The 16,711-nt window shown below is 33.7% G+C and overlaps 1 protein-coding gene across 1 annotated transcript; it reads left to right on the top strand.

The window, feature by feature from the left end:
• The first annotated feature begins 911 nt into the window (after positions 1 to 911).
• LOC117930431 (alpha-mannosidase At3g26720-like) lies at positions 912 to 15,867 on the top strand. Its single transcript, XM_034851096.1, has 29 exons — positions 912 to 1,495; positions 1,596 to 1,679; positions 2,163 to 2,251; positions 2,368 to 2,542; positions 2,794 to 2,913; positions 3,087 to 3,170; positions 3,250 to 3,321; positions 4,745 to 4,858; positions 5,031 to 5,131; positions 5,233 to 5,326; positions 5,419 to 5,586; positions 5,684 to 5,773; positions 6,377 to 6,442; positions 6,545 to 6,601; positions 8,658 to 8,877; positions 9,007 to 9,146; positions 10,569 to 10,637; positions 10,797 to 10,856; positions 10,974 to 11,045; positions 11,761 to 11,808; positions 11,929 to 12,048; positions 12,220 to 12,285; positions 12,650 to 12,762; positions 12,910 to 12,994; positions 14,149 to 14,259; positions 14,333 to 14,428; positions 14,633 to 14,680; positions 15,236 to 15,304; positions 15,386 to 15,867. The coding sequence occupies exons 1-29, from the start codon at positions 1,253 to 1,255 to the stop codon at positions 15,599 to 15,601; spliced, it is 3,090 nt and encodes a 1,029-aa protein (XP_034706987.1). The 5' UTR covers positions 912 to 1,252; the 3' UTR covers positions 15,602 to 15,867.
• Positions 15,868 to 16,711: the final 844 nt, after the last annotated feature.

Here is a 16,711-nt window from a genome sequence, read left to right as displayed (position 1 = left end):
ATCTAAATTTGTATTAAAAATATTTGTCAAAGTAATGTTTTAGTGCAATATAAGTTTCGCTTTATTTTTATTTTTTTGTATTAAAATGATAGTTACATTTTTTAAAACCACTAATAATAACTATGATTTTAAATTTGAAATTAAAAATCACAGTTGCCAATTATGATTTTTTACATCCAAAAAATAAAATAAATAAATAATTAGGTACCTTGACCTTGGAGAAAAGTGAGAGCAATACACCTTTTATTTCCGTATATGTCAAGTGTAATTATGTATATATAATTTTTATAAGAATTTTAAGTACCAGAGAATGCTCAAGACAAATTTAAGGTCATTGTGGTATTTAGGGGTCTTTTTGATAGGTTTAGGGCAAAAGTGATTTATTTAAAACAAAAATTCCATAAAATAATTTTATTCTTAAAATCATTTTCAAACTAGTATGTCTTATCTAGGTGGGTATCCATGCTTAAATTTAATTTATTAAAATTATAATCGATGATTATGATACAACTAAGCTTAAATTTAAAGTGTCGTGATTAGTAATTATGATTTTTTATTTAAAAAAATTTCAAAACTGTAGTTAACGACTATAGTTTTGTGGCGAAAATTTTTTCCAAGTTACGTGCATGTCTATGTCACCAAGATACATTAGTTTAAAAATTATTTTGGAAGGAGATTTAGTTTGGGATTTTTTTTTTTTTCAAATATGATCAATGAAAAATTAAATGTAGCATAAATTCATGCATACTAAAAGGTCGTATATCTTATTAAAAAAAACAGTAACGAAAAAAATGCAAAACAATATATAAGATTCCAACTTATATGTCCACTTTTTCTCCCCTATTTTCTTCCATTTTCTCTCTCTCTCTTTGTCCTGGCGGAGCTGCAGAACTCAACTTCAATCAATTAGATTCCTTCCAAAGAGTATTAATCCCGTGAAGCCAAAAAAACAACCTTCCTACTTTCCTTATGTCTGTCATGTCGCTTGCAAATTGAAACCACCGCAAGCTCCCGAAGCTTCGCCCATGGCCCGAGTTGGGGGTAAAATTAATAAATTAATCGTCAAATGCATAATGTTATCCACTGAGGATAAGATATTAAGATCGCTTCTTTCACCCGCTTCGAAAAATCATGGCACTCTTCTAAATAATGGTCTTTGCCGTGAGTTAAAAAGTCTTCAGTGAGAAGCAACCAAAACACATGAGCATAAAAGCGACGCAACTCCTTTCTTCCTCTATGTATTCTCTTTGATATGATTTTCGTTTTCAAGGGGCTTGTGACCTTGGGAGCTGCATCATCCATGGCGATCTCGATGCTCCTTGCCGTTCTTTTGGCGGCAGTTTCCTTTGGGGAGTCCAGCTACATAGCTTACAACACCACCGGGGGCATCGTGCCCGGAAAAATCAATGTCCATTTGGTGCCTCACTCGCACGACGACGTTGGTTGGTTGAAGACCGTTGATCAGTACTACGTCGGCGCCAACAATTCGATTCGGGTAATCTTTTCGCCTTTTGTGAATTGTGATTTCTCTTTGGTGTTTTGGACTCAATTGAACAATATGTAAGTGTTTGACTGTTGGTTGGTTCGGTCAACAGGGAGCGTGTGTGCAGAACGTTATAGACTCTGTGATTTCAGCATTGTTGGATGATGAGAATCGGAAGTTCATCTATGTTGAAATGGTAAGGTTTTTCTCTTCTGACATTTGAAGTTCGTTTTCTGTTTGGCTGATGAGGAAAACCGTGTAAAATGAAGGGAAGTGCTTATTTATTTTGAATTTTATGTTATAAGTTGATTTGAATTTGTAGTAAAATCCGAAAAAATATCTGCAAGAGTTTGTACATACTTTCTCAAGTTCTTATCCACAACAAATATGTTACATTATTGATTTCACCCTCCTTTGAATCAGTGCTCATAGTCCATCAATATCACCTGATATATTAAACCTTAATTTAATGGTTGAGATAGTTTTCTATAATTTGTTTTTAATTACTTGTATTGGTCTCAGTTAAGTGGAGATTTTATCGTCTCCGATGGAAAGCGTATTGATTTAAACTTTCATTTTTCAGCAGCAACCATATAGAGCATTAATATTTTTTTTCCACTATGAATTTGAAGCTTGTGTGAATGACAAGTGGTTTTGATTGGTTACTTCACTTGCTCAGGCATTTTTCCAGAGGTGGTGGAGACAGCAAAGCAAGAAACTTCAGACTAGAGTGAAGCAGCTTGTCAAGTCGGGTCAACTGGAGTTTATGTAAAATTTTATTTCTTATATTTCATTTTTCTTTTTTTTTTCATATTTGATTGTAGCTGTTGGAGTTGTTCCTTTTGTTTGAAGCGTTTGCCATTTGGCCTGTTTTGTTCTTGAAGCAACGGAGGAATGTGTATGCATGACGAGGCAACCACACATTACATTGATCTGATTGATCAGACAACTTTAGGGCATCGGTATATCAAAGATGAATTTGGTCAGACTCCTAGAGTTGGCTGGCAGATTGATCCTTTTGGACATTCTGCTGTTCAAGCCTACTTGCTTGGTGCTGAGGTATGTCTTTTAATATTCATGATTCCTGAACAGCTTTATAGATTTGGAGGGTCAGTTCTTTATTGAAACTGAAAGGAAGATATGCAAAAGTTATTGTTATAGTTAATTTTTTTTTTGATAGGTATATTGTTATAGTTAAATTACATGCTGAGACCAATAAATTGAAGATTGATAGCTCTTCTCGACATAATCTGTATTCTCTTTTTGATGTCTGGGCTCTAGGATCATATGTGCCTGAAATTTTATTGCAGCTAGGATTTGATTCTCTCTTTTTTGCTCGGATTGATTACCAAGACAGAGCTAGAAGGAAAGATGAGAAGACTCTTGAGGTTGTATGGCAGGGTTCCAAGTCCCTTCTTTCAACTTCACAGGTTAGGGGCTTGAAGTTTTTTGGTATATCTTTTGTCTTTCACTTTGTTTAACTTGAGTTTTAGTCTTTTGATCATAAAATTCTTATGTATGTTAAGTAACATAATTTATCTGCTCAATCTATTGTTGAAAATTTCCATTTTTTCTTTTTTTGTTTTTTAAATTCATTTTGCAGATATTCACTGGTATATTCCCCAGGCATTATGACCCCCCAGATGGTTTTGTATTTGAGATAAATGATATCTCCCCTGCTATTCAGGTGATCACTTAAGAGATGCAAATGATGCTTCTATATTTTTATTCAAGAACTCCTTTTCATGTGATTTTCTTGATTGAAGGATGATGTTCTCCTATTTGACTACAATGTTGAAGAGCGAGTCAACGACTTCGTAGCTGCTGCTGTATCACAGGTAAAAATTAGGAGTGGTTGTTTGATCACTTTTCGTATTGCATGCACTCTGCATCATAGTTCTTCATCTGCTGCAAGATAGGCTTATGTTCATCAGTCCCTGGAAAAAACGAAAAGAGCAGATCAAACAATGCTTATTAGAGAACTCGAGTCATGTAAAATGCAAAGAGAACTCTTGAAATTACCATTGGGCTCGAACTGCTATGGACATTTTCCATCTTCCACTCCATTGAGGGTCCATTTGGCAACCATTTCAATTCAGCCACAGGTGACCCTATGGCTCCCACCATAGACAAACTCAAATATGAAAAACAGTTTTCCTAGCTTATTCTCCATGAAGCTACTATGCAATTATAAACAATACGAAATTTCTAAGTATTTTCATATTTTTAATTATTTCTTAGAATACTATACAAAAACACTTGAAAACACCTCAAATTTGTTCTAAAAAATTGCTTAGTAAAAAATTTGGCAAATATGTTTTTTAAGTTAGAAAATCATTTTCTGTTCTAAAAGAATTGAAAATTGTTTTTAAGAATAGTTTCTAGTCAGGCCTAGAAAATTTGGCTGAATGTTACTGAGGTGAGGTATGGGTGACCCTATGGCTCCCACCATAGACAAACTCAAATATGAAAAACAGTTTTCCTAGCTTATTCTCCATGAAGCTACTATGCAATTATAAACAATACGAAATTTCTCTAAGTATTTTCATATTTTTAATTATTTCTTAGAATACTATACAAAAACACTTGAAAACACCTCAAATTTGTTCTAAAAAATTGCTTAGTAAAAAATTTGGCAAATATGTTTTTTAAGTTAGAAAATCATTTTCTGTTCTAAAAGAATTGAAAATTGTTTTTAAGAATAGTTTCTAGTCAGGCCTAGAAAATTTGGCTGAATGTTACTGAGGTGAGGTATGGATGACCCTATGGCTCCCACCATAGACAAACTCAAATATGAAAAACAGTTTTCCTAGCTTATTCTCCATGAAGCTACTATGCAATTATAAACAATACGAAATTTCTCTAAGTATTTTCATATTTTAAATTATTTCTTAGAATACTATACAAAAACACTTGAAAACACCTCAAATTTGTTCTAAAAAATTGCTTAGTAAAAAATTTGGCAAATATGTTTTTTAAGTTAGAAAATCATTTTCTGTTCTAAAAGAATTGAAAATTGTTTTTAAGAATAGTTTCTAGTCAGGCCTAGAAAATTTGGCTGAATGTTACTGAGGTGAGGTATGGATGATCACATTTGCAGTTAGTTTTGTATTTAGTTGGATTTTTTTAATCATGTGATTTCAAACTTCAGGCAGGTTGCAAGTTTTAAAATGCTTACCCAAATGTATAAGGAAAAAATTTCTCATCCTAAATATTCTTTGAAGTTAACATTAAAATTGAATTTTTTTTTTTTTTTTGGAGGCTAATGTAACCAGGACAAATCATATCATGTGGACCATGGGGACGGATTTTCGGTATCAATATGCAAATTCATGGTTCAGGCAGATGGATAAACTTATTCATTATGTCAACAAGGTATTCCATCTTCATAAGCATTCTTGAGAAAGTGTGTAAACAAATGCTGTATCTGTTTCACTTTGTTATGTGATTTTGTGATTTCATATCTTTTCTTTCTCTTATCTTATTCTTTTATAGCTCTACATAAATTTTGTGGTTAATAAATTGCTTCTGTTTGGACTGCCTTCAGGATGGGCGTGTCAATGCACTATATTCAACCCCATCAATTTACACTGATGCAAAATATGCAGCGAATAAAATATGGCCTCTTAAAAAGGATGACTTCTTCCCGTGAGTTTGATAATGAAATTATGGTTGCAAATTTTTAAGTGGTTACCCTGCTTATATCTAATTTCCAACACTTATTTTAAAAATATAACATCATTCTTCAGGTATGCAGATCATCCAAATGCATATTGGACAGGTTATTTTACAAGTAGGCCAGCCTTTAAAGGTTATGTCAGAATGATGAGCAGTTACTATCTGGTAAGAGATTGTAAAGTAGGTTATGTGTTGGTATGCTGATAGGCATTAACAGACTTTCTGAAACTTCCATGTGTTTCTTTGTTTTTTATCAGGTAGCAAGACAATTGGAATTCTTCAAAGGCAGGAATAGTACAGGGCCCAACACAGATGCATTGGCTGATGCTTTGGCAATTGCTCAACATCATGATGCAGTTAGTGGTACCCAAAGACAGCATGTGGCTGCTGATTATGCTAAAAGACTGTCAATAGGCTATGTCGAGGTGTAGATTCTATTTATATTCTCAGTAATTTGATATCATAACTAGCAAGTAATGCATAAGCTTAAAATTTTTAAACTTCCAAATAATATTTATGCAGGCTGAGGAGTTGGTTTCATCTTCACTTGCTTCCCTGACAGAATCAAGATTAATTACTGGACCAGCAAATCCTATCACAAAGTTTCAGCAGGTAATACATTATAGTCTTTCTCTATTTTTTATTCGTACCACAAAGTCTGAACAGCTTGCATACTCATGTTCCTTAAATGTCATAATAGAAAAGTCCATTGTAGTGGTGTAAAATTTAAATATGAAATCAATCTTGAAATATTGATGATGGTTCTTGGTGATATCAGAAACAATATTTTTATCTGCTGCAACACATACTTCTGTTGTCTACACATGAGAGAGACAAGACAACAGAATGCTTTTTTAAAGCACTTTTAATTTAATTGCTTGTTTTACCTATCCAAAAAAAAAAATCTGTTGTCTTAATATGCTTAAACTGTGTTGTGAATTAACTTAAAATACACCAGTTATTAGTCCCTTAAGAGATTCATAAGGCTATGCATTTGAAATTTTAGACAACAGATTATGTTTATTGTTCTGTATACTGAATATATTAGCAGCTTAGTATGTTTTGTCTGCCCCATCAATTTAATGTACACTTTATTAGCAACATAATTGTTGTTCAGAAGTTGAATTAGTTGTTATTTCTTAAAGAGGTGAAAAAAAATAAAGAGCTTCAGTCAATTCTTGTGCTTGAGCAGTCTAATTTGTGTCTTTTTTTCAGTGTCCTCTTCTTAACATAAGTTACTGTCCTCCATCGGAAGCTGTTTTGTCTGATGGGAAAAGCTTGGTAAGGATGACATTTTAACTCATGTATTTTCTATTGTATTGGAATTTAGAGTATGCTCAATGCATCCATATTGAAATTATGATCTTATGCCATCTTCTGTAGGTTGTTGTCATATACAATCCTCTTGGATGGAAGAGAGAGGAAGTAGTCCGAATACCTGTAATTATTTCCATTTTGCCTTATGTGTGATTATCTTTATACATGGCAGATATTTTTTTGAAATAGGTTGTCAAATGGTGTATCAACTTGAAGTTCCTTTTGATGTTTCATGCTTGCATCCTTATCATATTCCATGTTTTAGAAGATTTTGGTGCATGTTGAAGCTGATTCTTTTTTTACTCTATATGGGATCTCCATTTGACTCAGTCTTGCATGTAAAATCTGCTGCTGCAATAATCAAAATGCCTAATGATGAAAATATCCCTTTCCATGGATCAAATTTTCATGGAAATGAAAAACGAAACAAGAAAGGAGAATGCATCTTATGTCTGTTTGCCTTAGCTTAGTTACATGACAAGAGACCAATTTGGAACACTGCTTGAATGGTGACTTTTGATTCAAAGTTCTAAATCATTGAAAAACTTGGAAATTGGGTGAGCAAATTGTTGAGACAATCTTATAAGCAAATATGGGAGGAAGCTGGGATTACTTGTATTTTTTTTCTCTCTCCTCTCCCCCTTTTTTTTTTTCTGTGTTGAGGATGAACATAAAAATATGTAAGGTAAAATGGAAAAGTATTGAGCTTTGGAGGAAACATGGCATAACATTTATAATTTTCTTTAGGGTAAACTATGTAAAGGTGCATTGCTTATAAAATATAGAATTTTAAAGAACTTTAAAAATTAATCCAATAAACATGCATTCAAATAGTAACTCCATTAAAAATTCAAAAATTGCCCTTTATTCTTTTCTCCTTCTTACACCAATGAACCCTAATTCTAAATCTCTAAATTTGTTTATCATGTATTTATTTTTACATTAAATTTATTATCATTAATTATTTATTATATATTATTATTTTATGTTTAAAAATGTCCATAAATAATTACAATTAATAAATATAAAAAGATAAAATATTAAAAAAAAATTGAAATTGAAAAGATTTCATCAAGCTAACATATTTTAAAAAACAAAAGCAAAAGAAGATGGGGATATTATAGAGGAGAAAAATAAAAATGAAAAATCATGTGGTATGGTGATTGCCATGTGTCAAAGTTATTTTAATTTTTTTTTTAAATAATAATAGTAATGATATCTCATTTGTCTTGTCAAAATAATTTAAAAAGAAAAAGAAAAAGGCAAACAAAAAAGTGGTAGTTGGTGGGAGGTAAGAGAAGAGGACTTGAGGGTAACTTTGGAATATTGATTAATTTTACTGTTTGAGTGCATGTTTTGGGGTTATTTTCCCCAAAAACACATATTCATTGAAAATGAAAAGTCAGAGTTCTAAAAAATGCATTTTTTTTAAATGATGTATGATTACATGATTCCCCCTTTTCTTTATCAAGCAACAAGCACATCTACCTTACTAGGGCCTCTTTGATTCCACTCTCTTTCTTGATATCTGCCTGATAAATAATTGTCTGGCAAGATAAATAGTTCTATTGACCATGATCAATGTTAAACCAGTAAGCATTTTTGGTTCGTTATCTGGTAGCGCCAAAGGTTACCTTGATCCATTTCAAGGTTGCTCCTAAGTCTAGTATGCAACAACAATAATTAGTTAGTAACAATTGTAACTTTACATTAGTAATGACTTATATAAGTCATTAAAGATTACGACAAATCTTTATCATTAATTAACAGCACTTCTAGAACATTGAGATTGCACCTCTCCTTCTCTTGAGGTTGGTGCTAGTTTGAAGCATGCACTGATTTATAAGTTTCGATATTGAGTAATTTATCTTTATGATCACCACTCCGATGTGAGCATAATATCTTTTTTTTCTCATCCATGTTACTAACTAATTTACTTTCCTAAAGACACAAAATTTTAAATTAAATGATTTTCAATCCTTGTGAAAATTCAGTTGTCAAACCACATGCACTGATGCACACACACAAGTGAGGAGGGAGAGATTTTATTTCATCTAAGCTCTTTCATTGTTTTATTATGTAAAGGAGAAAATCTACATAATACTGAACAGCAGTAGTTCAGAAGCTCAAAGATTAAATATCTACTGTAAAAAATAACTGTAATTCAAATTTGCTACAGGTTTCCACTGAAAGGCTTATTGTTCATGATTCTAGTGGAAAAGAAATTGAATCTCAGCTTCTACCTGTGGTCAATGCCTCATCTAACACCAGAAACTTCTATGTCAAAGCTTATTTGGGTAAATCCCCTAGTGGCACACTTAAGTATTGGCTTGCATTTTCAGCATCCGTGCCACCTCTTGGTTACAGCACTTACATTATCTCAAGTGCAAAACAGACAGGTTAGCCATATTATTTCCATGTCTAGTGCTACTGTGCTAGAATCTCATAAAGTGGAAAAAACAGAAAATAATATTTCTAAGTTATTGGTGTGAAATGTTATATTTTATGGTTCATCGTTTTAAACGTAGGTGCTAGTTCAACCATCTCAATGGTGCTGACATCAGAAGGAAATCAAAATAGTACCATAGAAGTTGGGCAAGGAAGTCTGAAGCTACTTTATTCTGCAGATGAAGGAAAACTTACTCATTATATTAATAGCAGAAGTTTGGTGAGTTATCTGTTGATGCTTCAGTGTCATGGTTTGTGGTTTTGATTTGATTTGTGTGTTTTTGTTTCTTTTCTTTTCTCTGGAATTTTCTGCATCACAATCTTCATTTTAACAATCATGATAAAAAATAGTTGAATTACCTTGTCTTTATGGATTGAAGAAAGCAATATCCATTCCTATAATGATTGAAGAAAGTGAGATATTTTTTTTAATTTTCAGTTAGTTTTTGCATCTGAGGTTAGAGTAAAGAAAATTCTCAGAAACCTTCCATTGGTTTCTTCAAGAGCCAGAACATATTGCAACTGAACTCAGGAATGAAGAAGTGGCATGTAGTGATCATACATAACTTTACAATTAGGTCTCTGTACCAAACAATATCCTTCAGTTTCCTGGAAGGCAAAACATCCCTTAAAAATAATCATTAGCTGACCTGGAACTTTTGACAATCAACCAATGGTGATTTCCTTCATTAGAGACAAGCATAGTTAATATTCTGAAGAATCATTTTGAAAATATTTGTGTATTATCACTGTCATCATGCAATCTCTTCTCTATTATTTTGGGTTCGCAGCATAGATCCTATTAAAAAGTTCATTAATGCATGATAACTTGATTTATAAATACTCTGATAAGCAATTTACTTAAATATCACTGTACCTTTATTTCAGGGGCCAATTGAATAATCCCTTGTAGATTAGAGTATCTGTTATCTTTTAAGAATAATATTAGATGCTGCAAATTCCTATAGTGTGCTTCAATGGGCACAGTTTGTTGGAGGACAGGTTAACAAGTATGATTATTTACAAACCTAAACAACAAACAGATTGTACTTTGTAAATAAAACTCTGCATAAAAAAATCTGTTCACTGTATTAAATTTCATTAGTCATGTTGACTTGAATTCTCCTGCATCACATATTTAAGTGTTTATGTTTCACCTTATTTATATAATTACTGAAGATTTAAAAGAAGAAATGCTTCTGAGTCATACCAAACTCCTTTGAGCTTTGGATTTTTTAGGTGTATATAAAATACTGAAGATTTAGTTCATTTTCTGTGTCCAAAGGTGACATTGGGCCATACAATAGGTTGTGTTCTCCTATCCATAAATACTGCCGCCCAATCCTGATGAAAACAAGATCCAATACCATGTCTTTAGTACAACCTCTAGAGACTTTACTTTCAGACTGGTTTGCACCTTCAATTCTATTTCTATTGTGTTAAAACCAAATTTTAAATGCAATTGTCCAATCTTGTCAGCCAGAGGCTTTAGCCTAATATGGATGTAATTATCATAACCTGTGGCAGAGCAATTCGCATGAGTAGATACATGAGTTAATCATATTCATGAATTAACATAAACTTAGCATTGAATTGCTATGTAATGCAAATGTTTACTTCTAATTTATTGTTAATGCTGAAGGTTACAGCATTTGCGGAACAATCATACAGTTATTATTCTGGAAATGATGGAACTGATAAAGATCCTCAGGTATTCAAATCCTTCTCGACCACAGTTTCATCATGCCTTTTAGTTTTCCATAGCCCTACCTTGCATTGCTCACATTATATCTCTCAGTTTATTTTAGATTCAAAATGAAATTTGGTTTTAGATCGGTTACCATTGTGAAGTTTTTGCTACTTGTTGAAGGCATCTGGAGCATATGTTTTCCGCCCAAATGGTACATTCCCAATAAAATCTGAAGGCCAGGTAGTCCATGATGTTTTAATACTTGATCTTACTATTGTCTTCACAAATGAGAGTACTCTATAAGTTCAATGCTTGTTTAAATTGGCTGTCTGAAAGTTGGATGTTGAATGGTCCCAGGTTCCCTTAACTGTTCTGCAAGGACCAATACTTGATGAAGTGCATCAAGAGCTCAATCCATGGATATATCAGGTATTTTACTTGTCAAAAACATGTAGTAGATGTTCTTTAATAATGGAACCTTGTTTTTATTTCGGTACTGTTCATGTCATTAATAAATCTTCATATTATGCCAAGGCATACATCTGTGATTGAAAATTTCCATCTCTTGGGGATGGTGTCGAGATCCAAGAAGAAACAGCTGCCTCATATGCTCATTGTCAATTCAGAGCATTTTAATATATCTGATGCACTTTTTTATTATTGTAATACAGGAAAAAAATACCAAAACTCTGTTTTTATTCTGTGCGTATGTTATTTTGATTAGGTGGATAACAATATCTTAAACCTTTCATTAGTGAGTTTGTTGGGTGTTAAAATTGATTGCTTGATATGGTTTTTTCCCTTTTTGCTGCCCATGTGAGCAACCGTATTTTTTAATTTGACATTTAAAAAAGGTATGATTATTTTTCTCTTTTTCTTTCTAGGTTTTAGTTCTTAGTTTTGTTTTTATTAGTCTAATCGATCCTGTGGGGTCCAAGCCTCCTTCCAGGATAAAAAATCCCAATTCTGGTGCTTTGGAAAAAGCTATTAGATTCATTGAAATAGGTTGTAATGTACTCATTCTAATTTCCTACTATCTTATTATAAAATGTAACTGTATGCAAAGTAAGAATTTTGGTTTCTGTATTCACCCATAGAATTTGTGCCTCTTTACTTCTGGTGACATAATACTGTGTGTGCACAGGTAATGAGGATATACAAGGGAAAGGAGCATGCTGAAGTTGAGTTCACTGTAAGTTCACCTCTCTTAAACATAGATCTATTTGAGAGCTGACATTCTTATCAGTTGTAATTACATGGCTAAGGGTTCAAATGGGAGCTTGATTTGGTGACTTCTTATTTAATATTTTAGATTGGGCCCATCCCTGTGGATGATGGAGCCGGGAAAGAAATCACAACTCAGATTACCACAACCTTGAAGACCAATAAAACATTCTACACAGATTCTAATGGGCGTGACTTCATTAAAAGGGTAAGTTTCAGTCTTTGTCATTGTGATCTTGTTTGCTTCTTGTCCTTAGTGACATATTAATGAAAGAGAAGAACGTACAAACAAGAAGCTTGGCCTGGGATTCTTTTTGGGCTTTTTATTAAGATGTCAAATTAAGTTTGAACAATTTAAAGGAATTTAAATGATTTGCAGATTCGGGATTACAGAGCAGACTGGGACCTGCAAGTGAACCAACCAGTTGCTGGAAATTACTATCCTGTATGTTTCCATCATAGCAGGGAATATTGCGTATATTTGTATTATCTATCGAAGCAGTTGCTGACTGTTATAGCTTTTGATCTTTTTCTTTTGGAATAGATGTTGTTTCAAAAATTATATATATATATATATATATATAATTATTTTCTTTATCTATTAATCTGTCTTCACAAAACAAAAAATGAAGAATATGTGGTTTTGCTTGATTTTTTAAATTTTATTGTTGTAATGCCACTAAATAATGACTTCTATTTACAATGTTGTAATATAGAAATAAGTGTTAAGGTCTGCTTTCAATTTGATATTTTCTTTTGCTTAACACCGTTTTTTCTTTTGTTCCTTTTTTCATATTCCATCATTTCAGATTAATCTAGGCATATATGTGCAAGATGACAGCATGGAACTCTCAGTGTTAGTGGACCGCTCAGTGGGAGGATCCAGTTTAGTAGATGGTCAAATAGAGCTGATGCTCCATAGGTTTGTTCTGCCTTTTGTTATATGTTAATGTTGTTTGTATTATTAAATTCCAGTGCATTGCATCTGTTATAAAAAGGATTCCATGGACTATCTTAATTTCTGCTATACTTTTTGTAATAGAATCTAATATACTTGTTTGTTGTATAGGAGGTTGCTTCATGATGATATTAGAGGTGTTGGAGAGGTACTAAATGAGGAAGTTTGTGTTGGTGGCCAGTGCAAAGGTTTAACTGTAAGCATACCTTGAAAATTCAACCTCACAAGCTTACATATGATAGTCTTTCTTTAGTTTCTTTTGAAATTTAGATCATTTTTTAACTGTTCAGCAAATATTTATTGTTGTCCTAAACTTTTGGTGCTGGAAACTGTTAGGAGCATATTTTTCCCAGCTGTTTTCTTCTTTAATCTTGTTTCTAGCCTCATAATCCTTACAATGGGCACATCTTTTCTTTCCCCTCTTTTCATTGGTAGTCCTTTCTTGGTTGCTTGGTCACCAGACCATAGCCACCTTGCAGTTTCTGCCAACATGTATGTTGGACTTTCTGCAACTATTTCTCAAGATAGCATGAGCATCCAACTCTAGTATTCATGCACAACTACATACTGCTGACACACAGGACCAGACTGAGGGAGCAAGTGAGGGCCATGCCTTCCCTCTTTCTCCGTAAGATTTTGGGACCTGCTTTATCTTTGGGCTAGAAGTAGATTAAGATGCCAAAATAAAATGTGTGGTGGCCCCAGTCCTAACTGATATGTGGCTTTTTTGCACATACCCCCTATCTATGTATTGTATTTCTCTATAAACAAGGCTTGGAGCCTTGTGCTAAACTGCCAGTTCTCGAGCATGCTTAACTAGACATTGCATCTGGAAGGTGTAATGCAACCCTGATGGAAAATTTTCTAGGTAGCTGTGGACATTGCAAAGTGAGTGAGATGTAGAGAGGGTGAATAGTCGTTTAGTTATGAGCTTCAGATGTTTTTACGAATTGTTTTATAACTGGATGAGAGTAAACCAAGAGGTTCATACAAAAACCTAAAATGCTGGGATTTTATGGAATTCAATAGGTCAATATTTTTGGAGTCTCTTAACTTTGTTGTTTTTCCTTTTTCCTCTTCCATTTTATCTAGGGTGGGGTTTGATTAAGAGTTAGATTATTGAAGTCTTTAAATCATATTACTCAACCTCATTGCTCATGTTTTCTGGATGATAGATATCTTTCTGGTATTATAACATAATGTATTGTTAAACAATGACACTACTTGCTAGCATATCATTGATCATGCTTACATCTTTGAGCCTTTAAAAGCCACTACCACATGTCTCTATGGATTCTATTTCTGCATCATGTGTTGCTAGAGTCACCTCCTGTTATTATCATTTTGCAGATCCAAGGAAAACTTTATATTAGAATTGATCCAGTAGGAGAAGGTGCCAAGTGGCGACGCACATTTGGACAAGAGATATATTCTCCACTTCTATTAGCGTTTGCAGAACAGGTGAAAGGAAAACCGTTAAGTTGAACTGGTGTGGCAAGGCTGAAATGTTAATGTTTTTAGTTCTTCTATGCAGGATGGGAACAACTGGATGGAATCCCATTTACCAACTTTTTCAGGACTGGATCCTTCCTATGTTTTACCTAATAATACTGCTCTGATAACCCTAGAGGTATGTGTTGGAATGCCTTGTAAATACATATGAATTATTTTCTCAATGGTCTTATAATATGACCCTGAATGAGAATGAAATAGAACTCTGGACATTGCATGGTAGCTTACTCTTGAAATTGCTGGGTAGCTTTTTTTTTTTTTTTTCTTCACTTTTCTTTTGTAGGCTGCTTAAAAGTTCCTTTATTTTTGCTGAACATTGCAGGAACTTGAAAATGGGAAACTACTTCTTCGGTTGGCTCACCTATATGAGGTATTGACTCTCTCTTATTTTGCTTGGTTGTTGAGAAAGTGCTAATCCTTGGTTGACTGATACCAACTCAAAAAGTGTTGACCACCCTGCAGTAGTTTAACATCTCTCTTTCTTATGATTCTCAAAAATGAATATATCCCATTCAAACCTTGATTTTGAGTTTGTTTCCATTGCCAATCTCATGACGTCTTTGTGAAATTTTAGCTTTCTCCTCTTGAATACTGCATTCATTTAATATCATGCATTATAATTTTTCTTTTTCTACCATCTTTTGGTTTTCTAGTCAACTGAAGTTCTGAAAAATTTTCCATCAAAATCCAAACATCTTCCATAGGAAAAATAAGAAGAAAATATAGCAGTTTCTCTTCTTTCTGGAATATTTTATAGGTTGTATATGATCCACCAAATTGATTGTTCCTTGCCTATTGCTAATGGATCTTCGAGTTTTATGCTTTCAAGAAGCTAGGTTTATCACACAAGTTCTTTGCTCCACATGTTTGCAACAATGCCATATATCCTAAATTCATGCTTTTCTGGATGTTTGAATATGCAAAGACCGGAGAGGACAAAGACTATTCGGTGATGGCTACTGTGGAACTGAAAAAACTGCTTCACAACATTAAGGTAAGAAGCAAAGGGTAGATGACTCTTGATGATCTTTCATTTACCGGACCGGTTTTAATTTATTGTTATGTTGTTTTACAGATCACCAAAGCAACGGAGACAAGTCTGTCTGCAAATCAAGAAAGAAGTAGGATGGAAAACAAGAAATTAATTTGGGAAGTAGAAGGCTCCTCGGAAGAACCCAAGGTGGTGAGAGGGGGACCTGTGGATCCTGCAAAGCTAGTGGTAGAGCTCGCCCCAATGGAAATCCGGACCTTCTTAATCGAATTTGATCACCTCCAAATCTTCCCTTCCTGAAAGAGAAGTCTAAGTCTCTTTACAAAATGCAGTGGAGATCGTTCATTTATGTATGCTGAAATGCCTTCCACACTTCTCCCTTTTACGTGAATGAAAGTCCCTTGCTATATATTACCAAAAGAAACGCAAATAAAATCGTTGTACTTTGTGGCGTCACAACTTCTTCGGCAAGAGTTACCATACTCATATGATACGTGCATCCCAAATTAGCAGTTCTAGACACTTGCATATACCTAAATACAAAAATACGAGACTTTTAGATATTATTTACTGAAATTGTCACAACTCCCATACAATTTTTTTTTCTCAATTCTGTCTTTCATACTGAAATTGTTTTTAAAAAGACAATTTATGATTTCCATTGAAATCATTTTTCGAAAAATAAGCTTACTTTTTACGTTGACTAATCATGAAAATTGGACCCATCATTGAATCGGAAGAATCACCGATCCATGGTCTGAGCAGTTTTAACTGACCGATCTGAATTTTTAAAATATTGCCTTGCACTTCCTATGAGGGGTTTTAGCTTATATTTCTGCGCTCCTAAAGAAGCTACAATCCAACGTGGGCCAAAGAATTCATATCCTTAGCAGCCTGTTAAATGGTCATTATCCCATGGACCCATACTCCCCACCTAAGAAAATAGTTTCTTATGAAACTTCTCACTAGCCCCTTTTGGATCTTGGTCCCATCTTCCATACCTACGGGCTACACCATCGAATAAGATCCCGGTAAAGCCCAACATGTAGACAGCACAACTTCCGCAATTCCATTTCAAGTTGGGATTTTTCACATTCGAATCTTCTGCCCAAATCCCAACTTAGCTAACGAGGGAAAAGCCCCATCCATTTAGACCGCACCTAACGACAATTCAGCCGCACGCACCCACTTGCGATGCTGTCAGCTCACTATTTTAAATCATACTATATCCAAAACTTCAGACGTAAAGAGATACAGTGGATAGGGATAACCAATAACAGAAAAGAAATAATAAAAAAATACACCCGGATACCTTTGGATACATTTACCAATACAGATTCCCCACACCCACCTTATAATGGAAGATGGCGTAGTTTTGGACAGAATTTTTTATCTTTCCTTTTTTCTTGT

This window comes from Vitis riparia, chromosome 14 (assembly GCF_004353265.1).
Source record: "Vitis riparia cultivar Riparia Gloire de Montpellier isolate 1030 chromosome 14, EGFV_Vit.rip_1.0, whole genome shotgun sequence".
Lineage (NCBI taxonomy): Eukaryota > Viridiplantae > Streptophyta > Magnoliopsida > Vitales > Vitaceae > Vitis > Vitis riparia.
The sequence above is the reverse complement of the archived record's forward strand: the minus strand, read 5'-3'. Positions and strand labels throughout refer to the sequence as shown.